The 19,109-nt window shown below is 35.6% G+C and overlaps 1 protein-coding gene across 14 annotated transcripts in view; it reads left to right on the top strand.

Annotated features, from left to right (window-relative positions):
• Positions 1–19,109, top strand: part of RASAL2 (RAS protein activator like 2) — a 399,585-nt gene that overhangs the window by 136,980 nt on the left and 243,496 nt on the right. For 8 of the 14 annotated variants that reach the window (XM_086343650.1, XM_086343649.1, XM_086343647.1 and 5 more), the window contains exon 1: positions 8,054–9,846. The exons of 5 other annotated variants lie outside the window; for them this stretch is intronic. In XM_086343650.1, coding sequence (XP_086199776.1) covers positions 9,246–9,846 — 601 coding nt within the window. In that variant the 5' untranslated portion in view covers positions 8,054–9,245. Of the gene's footprint in view, positions 1–8,053; positions 9,847–19,109 lie in introns of those variants that run through there. One more of the 14 variants, XM_086343660.1, reaches the window with a different exon arrangement.

The following is a 19,109-nucleotide window of genomic DNA, read 5'->3' as shown; positions in this document are numbered from 1 at the left end:
CTTCTTACCACCTAAATTTCCGTTTTTTTTCTTCTTACTGTGACTATAGTATATACTCATAGTTAAAAAATAGAACCATAAAGATCTAAGGTGATACCTCAGTTGTACTCCCTACAGGCAATCACTCTTTAAAAATGTGTGTGTTTCTAGCACAGTTAAATATATGTGGTTGTTTTTGCATGGTATGTACTGTGATTTATTTGGGCATCCTCCTATAGATGGTCATTTGCATCTCCCTCCCTTGCTTCCTTCCATTAAAAAAAAAAATGCCACAGTTCTTAAAATGCAGAAGATTGTTGAATTTTTAATTGTGCTTTATTTATATGCTATAGATAGTCTTTGCTGTCTCCAAGGAAGAGATTTGGCTAGGATTGCTGTATCTTTAATTCTCTGCACACGACCATGAGCAAAGTCTCTATGTGATGTTCATAGTCACTCTCACAGAATATTTCAAGCAAATATTCTCACTTTATCCTGTAATCCCAATACGATGTTTTTATTTTGGAGAACTTGACTGAATCTCATGGGAGCCTTTAGAATTCCTTTAGTCTTTTTATTTAAAAATCTGTCTACAGCTTGTTAGTCACAATTTGTCCCGTGAATCAGTAGCATACATATCACTTACAGCTTATTAGAAATGTAGAATTTCAGGCTCTCACCCATGTGTACTAAAACAAAGTCTACATTTTAATTCAATCTCCTGGTGATTCATTCATACCCTAAAGCATGAGAAGCATTGGCCTAGAAGCAGGTCTGTTGCATTATCTTTACGCTTGGTCTTTGTGCCCACATCTTGAGTTTGATCCCTTCGTTGTTATTGTTCTGGTCTTTCTGAGGAGAAAGAAAAAAGTGAAAAGTTTGAACTAAAGAGTGGAATATACTTAGTTCAAGAACTATTTCAAACCCTGTGCATTTATTGTGCCTTCCAATGGTAAGGCTTCCTGTTGATATTTTTACCTGTTTTTTTTTTTTTTTTTAATACCATACCAGTATTAAGGAAAAGAGAAGATATAGTCAGCTCTACTATCATGCTTTATTTTTGGTGTTTAAAAAAGAAAATTATTATTATTTTATGTTTCAGGAGTTTTTCAAAAGTTTTTTAAATTGAAATTTATTTTATGTCATGCTTCTTTTGAAAATGAGGATGTGTATCATGTGATGGATAGTAGGGAACAGTTGGAGCATTACATGAATTTTGTGTTTGCTTATGTGCCGTTTGTTGGGAAATGTTAGCTACATACCAAAAACTGTATCCAAGTAAAGCATGATACTGTAGGAGATATTGAAAGGCATACATCTTGACCAGCTACCAGCTACCTCAATTCCCCACACTTGTTATGAGCCACATCTGTCCACTTAAGCGTTACAGCTGTCATTTAGATTTCAGATAACCCTCCTTCCATCATGTCACAAAAACGAAAAAGCCACAACCCTTCTGATGCCCACTTCTACAGGCAAACTTCAGGGTTTTTTTTTAAAGTAACATGATGTATTTATTTTAGCATTTAGGCTTTTCTTAACCATTTAACATGTGCAAAATGGTCTACAGTTTTTATTAGCTTATCTTTTTTTATGTGTCATTGTTTCTAAATGTTTCTTCCCAAACCCACCTGCCTCAAAAGCCTTGAAGTTTTATTGTCGAATTTGTAAAGTGTGATGATTTTTAGAAATGTATGTTGCATGACATAGTAGAATTGAGTATAACAGTATAATCTCAAGATCAAGAGAACTGGAAAGAAATTGGTTCTATCCCTTGTGCCTGCAGTTCAGTTCAGTCGCTCAGTTGTGTCCAACTCTTTGCGACCCCATGAACCGCAGCACCCCAGGCCCCCCTGTTCATTACCAACTCCAAGAGTTCACCCAAACCCATGTTCATTGAGTCGGTGATGCCATCCAACCTTCTCATCCTCTGTCGTCCCCTTCTCCTCCTGCTCTAAATCTTTCCCAACATGAGGGTCTTTTCAAATGAGTCAGCTCTTTGCATCAGGAGGCCCAAGTATTGGAGTTTCAGCTTCAACATCAGTCCTTCCAATGAACATCCAGGACTGATCTCCTTTAGGATGGACTGGTTGGATCTCCTTGCAGCCCAAGGGACTCTCAAGAGTTGTCTCCAACACCACAATTCAAAAGCATCAATTCTTCAGTGCTCAGCTTTCTTTATACTCCAACTCTCACATCCATACATGACCACTGGAAAAACTGTAGCCTTGACTAGACGGACCTTTGTTGACAAAGTGATGTCTCTGCTTTTTAATATGCTGTCTAGGTTGGTCATAACTTTCCTTCCCAGGAGTAAGTGTCTTTTAATTTCATGGCTGCAATCACCATCTGCAGTGATTTTGGAGCTCAGAAAAATAAAGTCAGCCAGTGTTTCCACTGTTTCCCTATCTATTTGCCATGAAGTGATGGGACTGGATGCCATGATCTTAGTTTTCTGAATGTTGAGCTTTAAGCCAACTTTTTCACTCTCCTCTTTCACTTTTATCAAGAGGTTCTTTAGTCCTTTGCTTTCTGCCATAAGGGTGGTGTTATCTGCATGTCTGAGGGTGATTGATATTTCCCCCGGCAGTCTTGATTCCAGCTTGTGTTCCTCCAGCCCAGCGTTTCTCATAAGCAGGGTGACAATATATAGCCTTGACATATACCTTTTCTTATTTGGAACCAGTCTGTTGTTCCATGTCCAGTTCTAACTGTTGCTTCCTGACCTGCATACAGGTTTCTCAAGAGGCAGGTCAGGTGGTCTGGTATTCCCATCTCTTTCAGAATTTTCCAGAGTTTATTGTGATCCACACAGTCAAAGGCTTTGGCATAGTCAATAAAGCAGAAATAGATGTTTTTCTGGAACTCTCTTGCTTTTTCCATGATCCAGCAGATGTTGGCAATTTGATCTATGGTTCCTCTGCCTTTTCTAAAACCAGCTTGAACATGTGGAAGTTCACGGTTCACGTATTGCTGAAGCCTGGCTTGGAGAATTTTAAGCATTACTTTACTAGCGTGTGAGATGAGTGCAATTGTGCGGTAGTTTGAGCATTCTTTGACATCGCCTTTCTTTGGGATTGGAATGAAAACTGACCTTTTCCAGTCCTGTGGCCACTGCTGAGTTTTCCAAATTTGCTGGCGTATTGAGTGCAGCACTTTCACAGCCTCATCTTTCAGGATTTGAAATAGCTCAACTGGAATTTCATCACCTCCACTAGCTTTGTTTGTAGTGACGCTTTCTAAGGCCCACTTGACTTCACATTCCAGGATGTCTGGCTCTAGGTGAGTGATCACACTAGTGTGATTATCTGGGTCATGAAGATCTTTTTTGTACAGTTCTTCTGTGTATTCTTGCCACCTCTTCTTAATATCTTCTGCTTCTGTTAGGTCCATACCATTTCTGTCCTTTATCGAGCCCATCTTTGCATGAAATGTTCCCTTGGTATCTCTGATTTTCTTGAAGAGATCTCTAGTCTTTCCCATTCTGTTGTTTTTGTCTATTTCTTTGCAGTGATCACTGAGGAAGGCTTTCTTATCTCTCCTTGCTATTCTTTGGAACTCTGCATTCAAATTAGACATGGTTAAAAATTTCCTTGCATCACACTTTCCGAGCATTCTGTAGACTCCCTTGCTTACTATCAGTCCTTCCTGGTTAGCTGGCAGTTTCAGCAGGGCAGGGACAGTGTATTTTTTGTTCGTTTTTGTTCCTCTAGTCTTAGTTCAGTGCCTGATATGTGTACTCAATAACCATTTTAAAAATGGCCCCATACCAATATAAATACTTGTATATTTAGAGAATTCAGATGTTTCTTTTGGCTAAGCAACTAGAGTGATTCTTAAAGCTGTGCTTTAAATATTACAAATTATATATTAAGGAGGTGAATAATAATTAGCTGATACTTGAGGTGGCAGTAGTGTTCTTGTTAAGACACTTTAATCAGTAGCCAATTTTTATATTAGGATTCATAATGAATGTGGTAGTTCAGTGGTAGTGTCATAGTTTCTAATTAAAAAATTATAAAACTTGGAATCTTTTCTTAAAAATTATAAATTTGTTGTATACATTTGATAAAATTTAGAGAATGCAGGTGTCAAGTGATTGTCTTAAATTCAGGTGAAAGACAAAACTTGGAGAAATAACTAACAAATGATATTAGGCTATCATAACGATAGAAGAGAATCTGAAACATTTGCCAAATCCAACTTTAGCCAACTCTAAGAGAGGTGAATTTCTTCATTTCTTTGATTATCCCTACTTAGAGACTGTCACTTCCTCACTCTGTGTTTCTTTCGCTTTCTGATTTTGCTTGAATCTTTTATGTGCTATTTAATATTTTCCACTTCCATATTCCTTTAAATAGGGAAGTTTATGGTAAGAAGAATTGTAGTAGCTCCTTGAAAGAATTGGGTTGATGAGTTTAGAAACTAGTATAATTATTCTTACCTTACCTATTTAGTGTGTAAAAGTATTTTCTCATATAACACTGAGTCTCTGAATTTTACAGTGTTAATTATGGGGCTTAAGTTCTACTCTTACAGTGCAACTTTTCTCAAAATCGTAGTTTTAATTTTTACTGAGGTGTTTTAATAGGGTGATCTTGATTAACTTCCCTCTCATGAAACCTGTGAAATTAGATATTTTCTTATTAGTATTACTCAAAAGATATTCTGAAATAGGGACCATTACAGTATTAATAATAAAATATTTGTTATAGACCCAAAGGAAGTAATTTTGAAATTAAAAAAATTTACGTGTGTAATGTCTTATTTTGAAGTAATTTCAAGCCTAGAGAATATTTGCAAGCATAGGAGAAACTTGTATATACCCTTTGTGTGGGTGTGTCTGTGTGTGTGTGTGCACGTGCACAGGCACTCAGTCATGTCCAACTCTTTGTGACCGCACTGACTGTAGCCCACCAGGCTCCTCTGTCTATGGAGTTTTGCAGGCAAGAATACTGGAGTGGGTTGCCATTTCCTTCTCTCCGAGATCTTCCTGACTCAGAAATCGAACCTGTGTCTCCTGCATCTCCTGCATTTCAGGCAGATTCTTTACCACTAAGCTACCAGGGACCCTTTCAGTTCAGTTCAGTCACTCAGTCGTGTCCGACTGTGCGACCCCATGAATTGCAGCATGCCACAACTCCCTGTCCGTCACCAACTCCCGGAGTTCACTTGAACTCACGCCCATCGAGTCGGTGATGCCATCCAGCCATCTCATCCTCTGTCATCCCCTTCTCCTCCTGCCTCCAATCCCTCCCAGCGTCAGAGTCTTTTCCAGTGAGTCAACTCTTCACATGAGGCGGCCAAAGTACTGGAGTTTCAGCTTTTAGCATCATTCCTTCCAAAGAACACCCAGGACTGATCTCCTTTAGAATGGACTGGTTGGATCTCCTTGCAGTCCAAGGGACTCCCCTAGATTCAATAATTATGTACAGTTTACCCTGTTTGTTTGGTCATATTTTATATACCTTTATATGTGTAGTTTTTCCCTGAGTCATTTGAGGGTAAATTGGAAACATCATGCCTCTAAGATCCCAAAATACTTCAGTGGGAATTTCCTAAGAATAATAATATTCTCTTTCATAATGAAAATGAGAAATCTTAATATTCTATTATCTAACAATAGTCCATATTCAGATTTTGTCAGTTATCCCAATAATGTTTGTTTTATAGCTTTTCTCCCCATTTTAGGATCAGATCCAAAATTATGCATTACTTTTCATTGTTTCTCCTTAGTCTCTTGAATTACAACAGTTCTATAGCTTTTCTCTTATTTTTCTGACCTTGACACTTTTGAAGCAAAGGATATAGTTATTTCATAGATCTTCTTTATTCAAGGTTATCTGATGCTGCTTGTGATTAGATTTAGGTTATGCATTTTTTTTTTTTTTACAGGAATAAATCACAAGCTATGCTTTCACAGTTCAACATATCTGGAGGTGTATAGTATTGGTTTGTTCCAGTATTGGTAGGTCTGTCTCTATGTATGTATTCATCCATATTCATTCATTATCTTCAATACATTTACTTCTTTTCTCAAGTCTTAAATACATGGAAAGTGCTTTCAGAATTGCTAAGTCATTATATTAGATAAGTAAACCTACTAACCGTAGTATTTGCAGTTCTTTAAAGGTAAAACTTAATTACGGGAAAATGCATAAATCTTGAGAACAATTGGATGAGTCTTGACAAATATACCCATATTCACATGTATATCAAGATTAAGAAAATTTCCTTAACCCTAGAAAGTTTCCTGGTGCCCCTTTCTTGTTAATAATGCTTTCCACCACTGACAACTGCTTTGTTGATTTTTTCCCCCCTGTTAAAAAATAATTTAGCCTATTAGAACTCTGTAGAAATGGAATCATACAGCATGTGCTCTTTTGTGTCTAGTTTCTTTTGTTGGTATAATATCTGTGGTTTTCATTCACATTGTTTTGTTATTAGTAGTTTATTCTTTTTATAGCTGAGTTGTATACAGTGTATGAAACCATCACAGTTTGTTTATCCAGTCTACTGTGATAGACATTTGGGTTGTTTTCAGTTTATGGGTTTCGTAAATAAAGCTGCTGTGAACATGAAGTACAAGTTTGTGTATTTTCTTTTCTCTTGAGTAAATGCTTATGAGTGGAACTGATGTGCATTGGATAAATGTATGTTTATCTTGTGAAAATAAAATTGTCAAATTTGTTCCGTAGCAATTGTATCATTTCACGACTTCATGACTGATTATGAGATTTCTGGTTGCTCCACATCCTCACCACCATCTGGTGTTATTAGCCGTTTAAGTGTTAGCTGTTTTAGTGAATGATATCTCATTATTGGCTTTAATTTGCTTTTCTCTCAGTCCTAATGATGTTGAGTACATTTCCCACTATGCTTATTGACCATTCATATAACTTTCTTCATGAAGGGTCTGTTCAACTCTCTCTTCCTAGTCGTGTCCGACTCTTTGCAACCCCGTGGACTGTAGCCCACCAGGCTCCTCCGTCCATGGGATTTCCAGGCAAGAATACTGGCGTGGGTTGCCATTTCCTTCTCAATTTTACATTTTGTGGTACAAATTGTAAGACATTTTATTGTGAATATATTCTCCCATTTTGTAGCTTGCTTACTGACTGCTTATTGATTGTCTTCTAGACGTATTAAGGTTTTAATTTTTAGGAATTCATAGTTATTAATGTTTTCCTATCATGGTTACTACTTTTTATAAAACTTACTTTATTTTATTTTTGGTCGCACTAGGCCTTCAGTGCTGCATCTGGGCTTTCAGTTGTGGCAAGCAGGGGCTATTCTTTGTTGTGGTGTGTGGGCTTCCTTTTGCGATGGCTTCTTTTGTTGCAGAGGACAGGCTGTCGGTGCACAGGCTCTGTAGTTGTGGTTCATGCGCTCTAGAATGCAGATTCAGTAGTTGTGGTGCTTGGACTTAGTTGCCTTGCGGCCTGTGGAATCTTCCCAGATCAGGGATCGAACTAGTGTCCCCTGCGCTGGCAGGTGGATTCCTGAGCACTGGACCACCAGGGAAGTCCAGTTATTACTTTTTTTTTAATCCCAAGAAATTTTTGCCTATCCTCAGTTCACAAAAATATTCTCTTGTGATGTCCTTTATAAGCTTTATCAGTTTATATTTTACATTTAGGTTTATTTTCCATCGCAGATTAGTTTTGGTGGATTGTGTGATGTGTCATAAGTAGAGATTAGAACTTAATGTTTATTGTTTTTCTCTTTTTGCAGATTCACATTTCTAAGTGTCTTTTTTAAGCCAAGAGAAAATTTTATGATTGTAATATACTCTAATTTGATTTATTATACTTTTGGGAAAGCTGAGTACTTCAACACTTACTTAGTACAGAAATGTGTAAATTTAGAGACTATATAAACAAATGAAGATGAGATCATTATTTTATGATAATGGAAATAACTAGAACATTTTAACATGTTTCAAAGAATAGATATGTTACTAACTTTACTGTTTGGCAATAATAAGAAAGAGACTTAGTTAAGAACTGTTTTTTCATTGTACATATTCTACAAATGGATGGTTTTTTAGTTTTCCATATGAAATCATCATCTTTTATGCAGCTTGCAAAGTGATCTGATTGCCATGTTTTATCTCTTTTATTGATGGTCTTAAGTCTGTCAGGCTTTCCATTTGAAACCCCTATTTTCAGGAGTTTATGAGCTGACAGTTGAAAAAAAAATTAACCAGCAAAAAAACTTGGCATTCATGATCTTGGTTCAATATAAGGTACTTTGCTTTAATAAAATTTTAAGTAGTCAGCTCTTTTTTTTTTTTTTTTTTTAGGTTGCAAATAGCACAAAGAGGAATAAAGGAATTTTTCTGGTTAAATAGATAGGGAATATTTTTCCAGACAACTTACCCCAATTAGATTTATAAAGCAAACTTTTCCCTTTTAGAAATCATTTAAGTATGTACTTTCCTGTGTTCCAGTTCCCACAAGATGTTGCCTTAAGATTTTCCTTTTCCTTTGCTATAGTTCATAGCAAGTATCCACTATCCCTTTTCTTTTTTCTGTCCACTTGTGCTTTTAAAATTCTCCCTAGTATGTTTACATTAAAAATGGCTTTATATTTTGGCATTCTTTTGTCCTTTTCCCCTCATCTTTGCAATGCCTCTTGCACAAAACTTTACCTATTGGTTGTAAAACAATATTAACTTTGAGAGAAGTTGTGGCATAAATAGCAAGAATTTTCTTGAAATGCCAACTTTAAAAACTATCCTGAAGAGCTGTCACTTAGAGAGCAGACTTTTAGGCAAGTTTTTTCTTCTTCTTCTGGAAAGTGTGTAAGTCAGCTTGAGTACTTTCACAATCCGTTTTTAACCCAATATCATTCACATAGTGAACACTTAACTGCTATTGGTCCCCAAAGGTGTCTGTGGGTTTTTTTTTGTTGCTTTTATTTCACTTCTCATTTAAAAAAAAAAAAAAAAAAAAACCATTTCCTGAAAACTCAGTGCAGAAATGTAACCTACTGCAGGAAGTGAGATGATCTTCTTTTGCTGTATTCTGAAGATAATTTGCTTCAGACAGGAGATTTTTGGGTGCTTGCTGAAATTTTGGAGATCTGGGAAAATGGGGGTAATAACATGACACCAGTTCTTAAGCAGCAACATCTGCTGTGGTTCAAAGCCACACAAAGAAAGCTGTTTAAGCAGTTGAATATTTTGGACTGCACGGACAAGTGTGGTTCAACTGCAAAGACTGCAGAGCAAAAAATTTAAAGTTTCAAGAAGTTGTTAAAAAATGGAGTCATGGAAGATGAGCATCTTTAAGAGACAAACATCACCGTGTCCTCCAAGCTATCGAAGATCTTTGTCAGAACCTGCTTATGCACACTCAGAGATAGGAACAAGCTTAAAGAGTTATCCATGGCGTGGTCCAGTGAAAAGCAAGAGGAAGAAAAATGAACAGGCTGTTTCCAGTCTAGGAAAGCCACTGGGTGCTTATCGGTGGCAAACACACCACAGCTTAAGGTTGAAAGGGGACAAAAAGGAGCAATTGGAAAATAATAAAGGAGACTTGGATGAACCACCACAACAAGCAGTCCTGCCAAAGATGGTTGGGGATAATATTTCTTCCTCTGGCAATGAAGTCCTTGGGACATCAATGGAGAAGCAGAACCTGGTAAACACTCAGTCACTTCGGGTTCCATTCAGCAGATCTCTTTCAGAGCCAGAACCCCGCTCCAGTGTCAGATTTGTTGGACGGTGGCCAACTTCAGTGGGGTCAGTGGAGTCTGAGCAGCAGGGATATTTCATCCGTGGCATTTTCTCTACTCTTTCCAATGGCTTCTCCAGGATGCTGAGTCTAAAAGGAGGGTCAACCAGTGAGCCAGTAAGAGAAGGTATATTGTGATGAATAAGGGGGAAGAGGGATTTTAATTATTTGTGTTTTATAATGAATAAAACATCCTATTTGCTCATTATAAAATAATTTACTTAATTAGTGCAATTTTTAAAAAGTATTAAACTATTTTAGAAGCTCAATGAATGATAGTAATTAATAGTAAAAAATTGATTTAGAAGGAATTTTTTTATTATGTTATACTCTGAACTCTTAATTTTGGGGCCTGTGTAAAATTATTTGTTTTGGTTTGTCTTTTACCCTTTTTAATCCCATTGATCTACTTTTGTACATTAAATGCAGTTTAGAGGGAGAAAGTATCAAATCATCTCCTTCTGACAAAGTTGAGAGTTAAAGAGAATTCCTTCTATTATCTCTTCATAAAAATTAACAAATGTTATTAGAGCTGTTTAGAGCTGGATTGTATTGATAGCTTTTAATAGGTGGGACTTCTGATCTGCTCATGTCTTGGTAATACACAATTTGAAAATGGAAGGAAAAGATGCAAATCTTGAATATTTAGGTTACAAAATAGAAATTTGTGTTTGATTCATTTCAGGTAACAGAATTGTCAATATTTAAAATAAACTCAGGATTTGTTTATATTTTAAAATGTTTTATATTGATGATAGTGTTTTAAGCTACCAAAAGAAACCTTAAATTTTATTCTGATTGTTTTGGATGTGATTGAGCTTATCTGAGGAACTACTTCAATTATGAGTTAAGACTTGTTATTGATTTTTTTGTCTTATTTTTGAAAACCTTAATATACTGATAATATTTCTATTGAGTTGAGGTCATTTTTGGATATGCTCTTTCCGTTAGAAAATTTTATCTTCTCTTTAATTATGAGATTGACCACATCAGCAGAAGTTTGAATTCTTTCTAAAATTGTGAAAATTGTTGAATAATTTTCATACTAGAATACAGTTTAATTTCTTTAAAAATAATGTCAGTGAAAAATTGAGTAATTTTCCAAGTGTATTTGTGCCAAAAATTCAGTATGTCTCCTAAACCTTGTTTTCCCTTTAGATTTTCCTTTGCCCAGGGAGTTTTAATTATACTATTAAGGAAATATATTTTCGTCTTACTCTTGGTTTATAGATAATCACTGAAAGTAAAGTCTTTCTTGATGTGCCTCTATTAACATCCTGTTAAAATATTTTAGAGACTAAGTTATTGCATTTCCTTGGAAACTAGTATGTCTGTTCCTTGCCAGGTGATCATAGGATGATCTAAGTAAAGGAGAATCAAAGGATAAGAGTTTAAAGGAAATTCTTAGAATCAGTGCCTCCCAGTAGTTAATGTGTATACATTTGATAAAAGAAATCTATTTTTGATGTTTGTATTTACAATCCTTTTTGGACTTTTGTACTTAACTTTCAGTTTTTAGCAATTTCACCAACCTGTTGGCAGCCCACTTATATGTGAAATCATCTGAGAATGTTTCCTAGCTTTTTATACACTTATGGTCTACTTAAAGTGACTTCCCTGGTGGCTCAGACGGTAAAGCATCTGTCTACAATGTGGGAGACCCGGGTTCGATCCCTGGGTCGGGAAGATCTCTGGAGAAAGAAATGGCAACCCCCTCCAGTACTCTGGCCTGGAAAATCCCATGGACGGAGGAGCCTGGTAGGCTACAGTCCATGGGGTCGCAGAGTCAGACGCGACTGAGCAACTAAACTGAAGTGATATAAACATTTTATATTTACTACTTCATAATATATTATACATTCTAATCATACAATAATTATGCAAATAGAGACATATTTGGAGTGAAAGGTACTATGCTAGGGGATTTCAGGTCCTAGAGGTAAAGGACAGAACATAGTGTTCCTACCTGTCAGATCAGCTGTTTTTATTTATCAGTTACTATGTATGGTATTTCCTGAGTGCTTCACAGGTGGAGAGTCAAGCTCTTAAAACAGAAGGATACTGTTTAATGCCAAAACTGGAGCTAATTCTTGTGTGTTGTTTAGTCCCTTATTCATGTCCCACTCTTGCAACCCCATGGACTGTAGCCTGCCAGGCTCCTCTGTCCATTGGATTTCCAAGGCAAGAATATTGGAGTGGGTTGCTATTTCCTTCTCCAGGGGATTGAACCTGCTTCTCCTTTATTAGCAGGCTCATTGCCAGATGGATTCTTTACTGCTGAGCCACCTGGGTAGAGATTTCTTTTTCTCTTTGGACTTATAGCTTCTGCCCAGCCTAGAGTCTACCCAAGTGGTTTTCTAAACTTCTGCAGTTGTGAACCTTTCTTTATTTCTCATTCTCCACAGGGGAAAGAATACAATTGGCCCAGGAGATCTGAATTCTCCTTCTATCTTATGCCAATTTGCACTTGTGAAATTTAATCTTAATTTCTCTTTATCCTTTTGTGGTATAGTAATTTCTTTCTTACAAAGTAAAATTTGAAAATATGTAAATTATAGTTTATGTAGTATTTGTTCACAAATACTGTGTAAGTAGAACTTGTTCTTATCAGAGTTGCTATTATATTGTGGCAAGATGTGGGATTATTAGAATATAGATGTCTTTAAGAAAATCAATATATTTTAAAATTTGAAACCCACTAGTGTTTGTTACTTTTCTTGTTCCATATGAACTGCAATATATGAGAGGCATTAAATAATATAGCATGTATTTAAAGCATTTGAAGTAGTGTTTGGCACATAGCAGTTGTTTAGTACTTAATATATATATATATTTATGTTGAGTTTTCATTTTTTGCAGTCAAAATGTTTTTTCCCTTTTTATTGAAGTATAGTTGATTTACTATATTCAGTATATATTTGATATTATTTCTATTAAGAAAGTAAAAATATGGGGATAGATAGTAATTTTTAAAAATAATGAGAAAGAGGATACCCAATTATTGAATTCATTATAATTACAAAATGTAAATAAATTGTAATGTTCTCTTCTTAAATTCTGTGAGCCTGAACTTTTTCTGAGCATATGCATGTTCCGAGCATAAACAAGTAATAATTCCTTGTATCTAATAATAGCTAAATACAGAATCTTATGCTTAAAGGAATGGAATATACCATGCGTGCATGTGTGCTAAGTCACTTTAGTCATGCTTGACTCTTTGTGATGCTATGGACTGTAGCCTGCCAGGCTCCTCTGTCCATGGGATTCTCCATGATACTGGAGAATACTGGATACTCCAGAATACTGGAGTGGGTTGTCATGCCCTCCTTCAGAGGATCTTCCTGACCGGGGAATTGAATCCATGTCTCTTAAGTATCCTGCATTGACAGGTGGATTCTTTACCACTAACTCCACCTGGGAAGCCCTGAAATATACGTACTCAGGATCAATACCAAATTAAAGAGATAAAAGCTTAAAGGTTTCACTACTCTACTGTGTTTAACCCTCCAGCTGTATAATATATATTCCTTTATCTGCTACAATATATAGATCAAATGATACAGTATAAAAAAAACTAAGACTTGTGTTTCTTATAGCTAAAAATAGTTCCAGCTCTTTTGGGCCCATGTCTAATGATGTCACCATGCTTGAGATAGTGGAAGTAAATTGAAGCAACCAATAAAAGAGGATTAACTAAACAGATCAAATGAAAAAGATACCATATAGTCTTCATAACTGTTGGGCTTCCCACGTGGCCCAGTGGTAAAGAATCTGCTTGTCAATGCAGGAGATGTAAGAGATGCAGGTTCAATCTCTGGGTTAGGAAGATCCCCCAGAGTAGTAAATGGAAACCGCTTCAATATTCTTGCCTGAAAAATTCCATGGACAGATTATAGTCCATGGGGTTGCAAAGAGTTGGACATGACTTAGCGACTAAACAACAATGGAGATTCCTTAAAAAACTAGGAATAAAACTACCATATGAGTCAGCAATCCCAGGACTGGGCGGGAAAGTGCACACACTCACACACACACGTGTGTGTGTGGTCAGGTAGCATTCATACACACACATGGTCAGATAGGATTCTTCTGAGGCTTCTTCAGCTTGTAGTCAGGGCTGTCTTCTTACTGTCTTCTCACTTGGCCTTTACTCTGTGCACAGGTGACTCTCTAGTCTCTTTTTTTTATAGGGACACCAGTCGCATTAGGTCAGGACCCCACATGGATAGAGGAGCGAGGTGGACTGCAGTCCATGGGGTCATACAGAGTCGGACATGACTGAGCAACAAACACACATACCACCCTTCTGACTTCATTTAACCTTAACTACTTCCTTAAAGGCTCATAGTCACACTGGGGCCTAGAATTTCAACATATAAATAAACTTTAGGGTGACACAGTTCATTCCATATCACCAGGAAACAAAGGTCTCACAAATAATGAGGCCATTAATGCAATGTATTAGCAAAAATTCCAAAATATTATATAGCATAGTCAGATGTATGCTCAAACTTAATTTGTTATAAAGTTAAGTAACTTTAGAGAAAAATAGGCCATATCACTTTAAATTTATCTTATTTTTCTCATTTTATGTGTGTTTATTTTTGAAATGGTTATGAATGGTGTAAGTTATCTTCCTCCTTTTCTTTTAAGACTATTTCATTTACATTCCCATCTGCTGACCATTAACGAAAATGTTGAGGATATCGGACACTCTGGTACTATTATATTGAAATGTGGAAGAAGGCTCTACTGGACACTTCAGTTGTTTATATATTTTTCCCATTACAATTTTTCTTTATGGGTACATGCCTTACCCACCTTTTCCTGGTTTGTATTATTTCTTTGAGGGTATACCAGGGATGATTATACTGTGGAATACGATCATCTTGTATCTTGTTATATATATTGTAAGATTTTCTGCTTGAAAGCTATAAAACATTAATAATGTCTACAACAATTTATGAGTACAATTTTCTCCCATAACTTTACCAGATTGGTAATTAAACCTTAGTTTATTATAGTTTTGTGTTTGACTCATAGCATAGGGTGAGGAAAAGGAAAAGATCTTTGGGGTTGGACTAGTGGCTTCACGATTTTACATGTGCTGCTGTCTGGTTATATGCCTGAGAAAGTCTCACATAACCTTTCTGAGCTTTCATTTTCTCATCAGTAAAGTGTGGGATGATGATAACTATCTAGTAGGCTTATTATAAATAGTAAGTGAAACAAGATGCCCAGTGCTTATTATATACTTAATTAATAAACACTTTTTATGGTTTTTGAAACATTTATTTTTATTTATTTTTGACTGCTCTGGGTCTTGTTGCTGTGTTTAGGCTTTCTCTCGTTACGGCGACCAGGAGCTGCTGTTCATGCAGTGCATGGGCTTCTGATTGTGGTGGCTTCTTTGGTTGCAGCGCGTGGGCTCCAGGTGCACAGGCTTCAGTAGTTGTGGCGTGAGGCTCAGTACTTGTGGTGCTTGGGCTTAGTTGCCTCACAACATATGGGATCTTCCTGCACCAGGGATCAAACCCATGTCCCCTGCATTGGATTCTTAACCACTGGACCACCAGGAAGCCCAGTTTTTATGATTATTAGTTTAATAGGTATATAACATTATGATTATATTTTTATTAGTGAAGTGGTGCATTTTTCTATAAAATAGCTTATATTTGTAATATAATATTTGATTATTTTACAAGTAGACTTTCTTTTGTTTCTTTTGACTATCAAGTGGAATCTGAGTAGATGTAGCGGTATTTCATTTTTTTCAGTTATTCTGCATTGTAGGTTTTAAAATCATTTACATTTATCCCAAATATTTTGGTTTTCAAATAAAATTTCAGCAATTTAAAAGAGTTATTCAAACTCGAAAACATGCTTGTAATCCATCTTTGTTTCTTGATTTATGTAGAAAACTTATCTTAGCATTAGTACAAATATGTTCTTATAGTTCATCATTTTAAAAATTTATTTTGGAAATGATTAATTATATTCTATCTGAGATAGATTTAGTTGTGTGAAATGAGATATAGAACTAAACAAATTATTTGTAACATTAATAATGGTTGTAACAAATTTCTGTCTTATGTGATTTCAGTATATATTTAAAAATTTTTTTATTAAAATTTTTAAATAGAAATATAGTTGATTTACAATGTTAGTTTCTGGTATAAAGCAGAGTGATTTCAGATATATATATTCTTTTTCATATTCTTTTCTATTGTGGTTTATTGCAGGATATTGAATATAATTCCCTGTGCTATACAGTAGTCTGAGTTCTATAAATAGTAGTTTGTATCTGCTAATCCCAGACTTTTCCTCCACTCCCTTTCCCCTTTGGTAACCATAAGTTTGCTTTCTTTGTCTGTGGGTCTGTTTCTGTTTTGTAAATAAGTTTATTTGTTATAGTGTAGATTCCACATATAAGTAATATCATACGGTGTTTGTCTTTCTCTTTCTGACTTGTGTCACTTCGTGTGATCATCCCTAGGTCTGTCCTTGTCGCTGCAGATGGCATTATTTCATTCTTTTTCATGGCTTACTAGTATTCCACACAGTGGAATGACTACTACACACACACTACGTCTTCCTTATCCATTTTTCTGTTGATGGACGTTCAGTTTGCTTCCATGTCTTGGCTATTGTAAATAATACTGCTGTGAACATCGGGGTGTGTGTCTTTTTGAAATAGAGTTTTTGTCTTTTCTGGTTATGTGCCCAGGGGTGGGGTTGTTGGATCATATGGTAGCTCTATTTTTAGTTTTTTAAGGAACCTCAGTATTGTTTTCCATAGTGACTGCACCAGTTTATGTCCCACCAGCAGTGCTGGAGGGCTCCCTTTTCTCCACACCCCTCCAGCATTTGTTATCTGTAGACTTGAGTGATGGCCGTTTCGACCACTGTGACTTGGTACCTCATTGTAGTTTTGATTTGCATTTCTCTAATAACTAGTGATGTTGAGCATCTTTTCATTTGCCAAGTTGCCATCTGTATATCGTCTTTGGATAAATGTCTATTTAGGTCTTCTACCCATTTTTTGATTGGGTTGTTTGTTTTCTTTTGTTATTGAGTCGTATGAGCTGTTTGTATATTTTGGATATTAAGCCCTTTTTGGTTGCATCATTTGTGAATACTTTCTCCCATAGGTTGTCTTTTCATTTTGTTAATTATTTCCTTTAGTGTGAAAAAATTTGCAAGTTTGATTAGATCCCATTTGTTTATTTTTGCTTATTTCTATTGCCTTGGGAGACTAACTTAAAACATTGGTACAATTTATGTCAGAGAATGTTTTGCCTATGTTTTCTTCTAGGAGTTTTATGGCATCATGTCTTATATTTAAGTCTTTAAGCCATTTTGAGTTGTTTATTGTGTATGGTGTTAAGGGAGTGTTCTAACTTCATTGATTTACATGTGGCTGTCCAGCATTTCCAATACCACTTGCTGAACAGACTATTTTTTCTTCATTATATATCCTTACCTCTTTTGTCAAAGATTAATTGCCCATAGGTATCTGGATTTCTTTCTGGACTCTGGATTCTGTTTTTTTGATCTATATGTCTGTTTTGCTGCCAATACCACACTGCTTTGATTACTATAACTTTATAGCATTGTCTAAGTCTGGTAGGGTTATGCCTATACTTTTGTTCTTTTTTCTCAGGATTGCTTTGGCAATTCTGGGTCTTTATGGCTCCATACAAATTTTAGGATTTTTTTGTTATAGTTCTGTGAAAAATGGCATGGGTATTTTGATAGAGATAGTGTTAAATCTATAGAATTCTTTGGGTTGTATAGCCATTTTAACAATATTAATTCTTCCAATCCAAGAGCAATAGGATGTTGTTCCATTTTTTGAATCATTTTCAGTTTGCATAAGCAGTGTTTTGTAGTTCTCAGCATTATAAGTCACTCATTCCTTGGTCAGATTTATTCCTAAATAATTTATTTTTTCAATGTGACTTTAAAAGGGATTCTTTACTTTTCCTTTTTTGATATTTCGTTGTTAGCGTAAGGAAATGCAACAGATTTCTACATGTTACTCTTGTATCCTGCTACCTTGCTGAATTGAAACCACTATCAATTCTAGTGGTTTCTGTGTGGAAGCTTTAGGGTTTTCTATATCTAGAATGTCATCTGCATATAATGATAGTTTTACCTCTTTTCTTCCGATTTTGATGCCTTTTATTACTTTTTTCTTATCTGATTGCTATGGCTAGAACTTTCAATGTTATGTTGAATAGAAGTGTGAGAGTGGACATCCTTGTCTTGTTCCAGATTTTAGCAAAAAGGCTTTCAACTTTTTACTGTTGAGTATTATGTAGGCTATAGGTTTGTCATAAATAACTTTTATTATATTGAGATATGTTCCTTGTATACTCTTTTCTGTAAGAGTTTTAAATTATGAGTGGATGTTGAATTTTATCAAATGCTTTTTCTGTATCTTTTGAGTCAATCATGTGATTTTTGTCTTTTCTTTTGTTGATGTGGTGTGACACATTAATTGATTTGTGTATGTTGAACCATCCTTTTGACCCTGGGATGAATCCAACTTGATCATGGTGTATGGTCTTTTTTTATGTGTTGTTGGATTCAGTTTGCTAATGTTTTGTTGAGAATCTTTGCGTCTGTATTCATTAAAGATGCTGACTTGTAATTTTGTTTTATGGTGGTGTTTTGGTTTAAAATATTTGGAATGTCTTTATGTCTATTTTAAATGTTCTCTGCAGTTTCTCTTATTTCACAGATTTTTCTATTTCTAAAAGCAATGTTTTTTCCTCCAAAATGAAATAGTCTTTTCTCCAATTATGAAAGTTTAAAAAAAACTCTTTAAAAAATTTGTACATAACATACCTGATTCTTTATTTTCTTTTCAATAAACTAGAGTTAGTATTTCAAACATCATGAAATTGTTATAGGGATTAAATCAGATAGTATGTGTCAAGCACTTTTAACTACTTTTTAGTAAGAGCTCAATTAATGATAGCTTTAAAATAATAATAATGCTGTGTGTTCATGAAGATACACCCTGAAATCTTTTTGTATTAGACTGAAAAAATGTTCCAGTCTTAATTATATGTTTATAAATCAATTTTGTCTAAATGTTATTTTCTAAATGTGTTCTTGGGACTTCCCTCATAACTCAGTTAGTAAAGAATCTGCCTGCAATGCAAGAATCTGCCTGTGATGCAGGAGACCCAGGTTCAATTCCTGGATCTGGAAGATCCCCTGGAGAAGGAAATGGCAACCCACTCCGTTATTCTTGCCTGGAAAATCCCATGGACAGAGGAGCCTGGTGGGCTACGACCATGGGGTTGCAAGAGTCGGACACGACTTAGCGATTAAGCCACCAAATATGTTCTCAGATTATGGGAATACTTTAAGTTCTGA

This window comes from Bos grunniens, chromosome 16, assembly GCF_055505025.1.
Source record: "Bos grunniens cultivar Pamir isolate PY7600 chromosome 16, Bosgru_T2T1.0, whole genome shotgun sequence".
Taxonomy (NCBI): Eukaryota; Metazoa; Chordata; class Mammalia; order Artiodactyla; family Bovidae; genus Bos; species Bos grunniens.
Note: the sequence above shows the minus strand (reverse complement) of the source record. Positions and strands in the feature narration are given on the sequence as shown.